A 4819-nucleotide genomic window follows, 5' to 3' on the forward strand; every position below is an offset into this window, starting at 1 on the left:
TCTTGACGCAAACAAGGCAATATACTCAAAACAACTGGCACACTACATTTTTTTCTCTTCTCTCTGACAAGTAAAGCATTTCTCAAGTAGCTTAGTAACTAATCACTAGTAGAGCATTTTCCGGTGAAAGAAATGCCGAGGAAACATGTATCAGTGTTGAACCAGTGGAACATACCAGGATGACCAAGCAGATATCGGTAGAGATACATATCCAAATGATTAAATAAATCTGCTTGCTCACTAGCGGCACCTATCTGGAGCTACTGATGGAAGAAACCCAGTTTTGTTCCAGTACTAGTTGAAGTATATTTAATTGGAGAAGTTATTGTCCTTAGAGACGGTCTAGTAGACACAATGCCAGCCAGACTTTCAGAGCTCAGATTGGAACATCTCGACATATTAAGTTCCCGTAAGTTTTCGCAGTTTTCTACTAGCACTTTCACGCTCGTTGACGTTAGAGCTGTACAACCTGCCAAGTTAACATATAGCAGCTTAGGACATGCTTTAGCAATTGCTGAAATGCATTCGTCACCAAATTTTCCATCCTCCAGCTGTAACATCTCCAAATCATAACTTGTATCTTCAAAACCCGTTCCAAATAAAACTGATTTCTTCCATCCAGCTACTACCAAATACTCCAGTTTGCGACAGCAGTTCACTAATTTCCTTATCCCTTCACTAGTGAGATTCCGACAATCACTTGCATCAAGATAAACTAAATTTGGGCACATGAGCCCAATTTTTCCAAGCATATCATCCGTCAGACGATTATTTGAATCAAGTTTTAAACACCGAATATTGTCCCCCTTGACCAATGGTTCACATAGTTCTCCATCTCCAAGAAGTGTACACTCCATTTTTATCTCTTCAAGAGCGGGACAATTCTTCACAAGCATTTGGAATGTAGAACTAGTCAATTCATAACAATAGCTTAAATCAATCTCAACCAAATTGCCCAAGTAACAAACCAACCCTTTGATTGCCTCATCCGTCAAAATCACATGCCCTTCAAGGCCCAACTTCTCTAACCTCCTATACGCACACAAAAACGTGGAAAGCCCACTCAACGAAACCTTATAACAGTAAGAAGCCGTAAAGCTAGTCAAAGGCAAGTTAGCTTTGGCAATGGAACACAACAATGCATCATCTACATTCATAGTATAAAATTCAATATTCGACAAATTCTTACAAAACCCAACAGAAGTCTCAATACTAAACAAAGAATTCGACATCTCGACCCTCGAATGAATCAACGTATTCATAGAAACCCTCCTCAACTTGGAGCTACGATGCATAACATAACCAATCCCATATTGAGTCACAACACTACAACCTAACACCTCAACCTCCTCAAGATCCAAACAACAATCAGACAGCGCCATCAACGACTTATCCGTAAGCAGCACATTTCCAGACAATTTAACCCTCTTCAAAAATTTCAAATTTTTGGCAATACCCAAAATACCCTTATCAGACAAATCGTTAAAACTAACATCAATCTCTTCAACTAGTGGGAAAGCAACACAAATATCAACAAGAAGGTCATCGGACAATCCTTTGATATTACAGAGAGTAAGGAGTTTTACCGCATTGGGGTTCGAACCCAGGTGGCGGATAGCGTCAATAGGGAGGGAGTCAATGTCGGTGAGGTGGATGCAGCGGAGGTGAGTGGTGGCGGCGGAGGAGACGATGAGGGAGAGTGCGGAGGAGACGGTGGTGGCGGTGGCGGAGAGAGAATGTAGGGAGGTGGAGAAGCGGCGTAAGAGAGCGGGGAGGTGAGGGAGGAGAGGTGGGGAGAGGGTGAGGGTGAAAGGGAGAGTGTTTGTGAGGGTGAGGAGTTGTTTGCAGGTTAAGGAGAGGATGTGGGTGTAGTAATGGTGGTTATGGTGGAGTTTCGAGAGGATTAGTTTCCAGCAGTCTGGTGGGACGTCTAGTATGGTTGTTGTTGGTTCCATGGGGTGGTAGCGGTGAAGGAAGGAATTAGGGGATGTCATCATGTCAAGACTCGAGACTAAAGAATTGATATACTTGATTGGTGTTGACCGTTGAGTCTATTGACTATCATTGGTGTTGAGTAGACCTGACAAAAACAACCCGATTCGAAAAGACTGATCCAAGATTCATAGTGATCCGAAAATTCGAATTAATCCGACTCGACCCGGACATGACTCGAGCTTTCTTGACCCGTAACTGTCCCGACCCGAAAATGACCCGATCTGAAACCACCAAACCCGAAAATGACCCGACAAAATATAACTCTAATTGAAATGAAAAGACTTGAAATAGCTATTTCTCTACTCCCTCCATTCAACTCCACTTTACATGTATTCCATTTCCGTCCATTCAACTCCACTTTACAGGTTTCCTTATTTGGCTAAAAAAATGACAATTCTATCCTTATTGAAAATCTTTATTTACAAAAAATGCCACCCAAACCCCACACTAACCCACCATAAAACCCCACCTTTATGTTTTTTTTAATATTTTTAAACTCTCTTTTCTCTTTCCCCATGTACTTTTAATGCTTTTTTAATCCGCTCCTTAATATCCGTGTAAAAACCAAAGTTGCAAAGTGGAGTTGAATGGAGGGAGTATTATTCATTGATCCGAAAATAACCCGAACCAAAACAACCCTACCCGCTCGACCCGAAACAGACCCGGCCAACAAACCCGAATCCGACCCGGAACCCGAAATGACCAGTCCCGACCCGAATTAACCCGAAATCAATGAAAGACACGAACTAACCCGACCCGAATTGGCCCGACCTGAACCTTACCCGTTGACTCCTTCGGTTACTGTTGTTTCTTTGACTATTCCTGACATTTTTATAGTTAAATTCACTATTCTCGTTAATTTATCAAACTTATATATTTAAACAAATAAGGTATTGCCCTTAAAACGAATTGTTAGCTAACTTTCTCTGTTATTCATAATGTTACTTTTATAACATTTGTTGTCACTACTGTTACTTTCACTACTCCCGCCATCTTGTTTTTTCACTACTCCGGTCATCTTTTTTTTTTTTTTTTTTTTTTTCACTACTCTCGCATTTAATACTGGTAATTTCACTATTCTCATTCTTGCGACTATGACTTTCACTACTTTGACTACTATTATTGTTACATTTACCACTCAAATGGGTGATTACTATCATATTTGCTACATCAAATATTGCTACAATTATTTTCAATATTAATAGAGTTACTTTTGCTACTTACACAGTTATATCAGACTTACAGATTTAAATTAGAGGTGGTCAAATAACATGGATTTGGGCCAGACGTGGGCCGGACTAGCACGATGTTTTGGCCTATAGACATGTTAGCGGGTTTGTGGGTCGGGCCTTTGTAAATTTTGGAAAATACGTTGTCCAAATCCTCTTTGCTAGCGGATCGGAATAGGTCGCCCCGTCCATGAACAACTCTAATTTAAATAAATATATCAAATATTTGTTAAATCTTTCTCTTGCTTAGTTTTATCAAATTAAATTTTATGTTAGTTTATTATCTAAATTTATTAGCGTTATATATTTAGATAAATATGAAATATTATACTAAAATATTATTTAAGAGCGATCATTATTATTCACTAGTTAAAGTACAAATCTAAAGTATTATGAAATACTGTATCTGTTGGGAATTTTTATTTTATTTATCTCTTTATAGTTTTCATAACCCATTTCATTTACCATTAATTTAGTTTATTCAAGTATAATATTGGGTGTAATTAAACTTAATTTATTTATTATATTAGAAAAATATATACTTAGTGTACAAAAATACAATGGCACACTAAAATAGGCTCTAGATGCATGAAAACGAGTACTAGGTGCATAAAAATTGTTACATACATGAAAATGATTATTAGGTGCATGAAAATTAGTAAAATGTATTTCGCCTCAATTTTCATCTATAACTTATAATTTTTTACCATGAAATATACTCCCTCCTAGTCTGAGTGTTGGTTCCCTTTCTTTTGGGCATCAAAATTAAGGAAATGAATTTGGACTACACAAAACACCCTATCCAACAAGAAATTGAATTTGGACCACACAAAACTTACCAAAAAAGAAAAGAGGAACCAACACATGACTAGCATGGAAATAGAAAGAGGAACCAACACTCAGACTAGGAGGAAATATTATTTAGGCATTAAATTGCACGCCGAATCCAAATATGTCGTTATTTTAAAAATAAAATTTTGTACATAGATTTTTCGTTATAATAATATGACATATAATGAATGTAAATTTTATACTCATTAGTTATATAAATTATAATTACAAATAATAGTTACCATAGGTACATAAAATATTTCTCAAGTGTTTGAATAGCTACCTATCTATTGTAGTACATTTAACTAACGCAGCATGTACATTGATTTTATATTGAAGGTACATTGAATATAAGTTAGAAGTACAATGAATAGTTATTATATTTACATATTGTTTTAACTCCGGTTTTAACAAACATAAATGTCAAAAACATTGCTTTCATGAAGCCCAATAAGGTTGCTGACTTTATGGCTTATATTGGACATTCATGTCCAATTCTTTTGATGTGGTTTGGAAGCTGTTGGCTTCACCTTACTTCACTCATTCGAAAGGATGAGATATGTTGGTCATACCTTAGAGGATCAATCTAGTTTTCTTATCTTATAAAAAAAAAACCGACAACAAGATGGATGTGTCATAGTGGTAATAATAAGGGCATCCTATAATACCCGTAGTTTCATAAGTAATTTAATAAGAATAAATAATGTAATTCACAAAGTTAATTAATAACATTTATAATACTAATTGCAAGTAAGACATCTAAT

At 36.6% G+C, this 4819-nt stretch overlaps 1 protein-coding gene across 1 annotated transcript; it reads right to left on the reverse strand.

Annotated features, from left to right (window-relative positions):
• Positions 1–260: 260 nt before the first annotated feature.
• Positions 261–1955, reverse strand: LOC141613156 (F-box protein At5g51370-like). The gene has a single exon (XM_074431894.1). The coding sequence runs from the start codon at positions 1953–1955 to the stop codon at positions 261–263; it is 1695 nt and encodes a 564-aa protein (XP_074287995.1).
• Positions 1956–4819: the final 2864 nt, after the last annotated feature.

This window comes from Silene latifolia, chromosome 11, assembly GCF_048544455.1.
Source record: "Silene latifolia isolate original U9 population chromosome 11, ASM4854445v1, whole genome shotgun sequence".
Lineage (NCBI taxonomy): Eukaryota > Viridiplantae > Streptophyta > Magnoliopsida > Caryophyllales > Caryophyllaceae > Silene > Silene latifolia.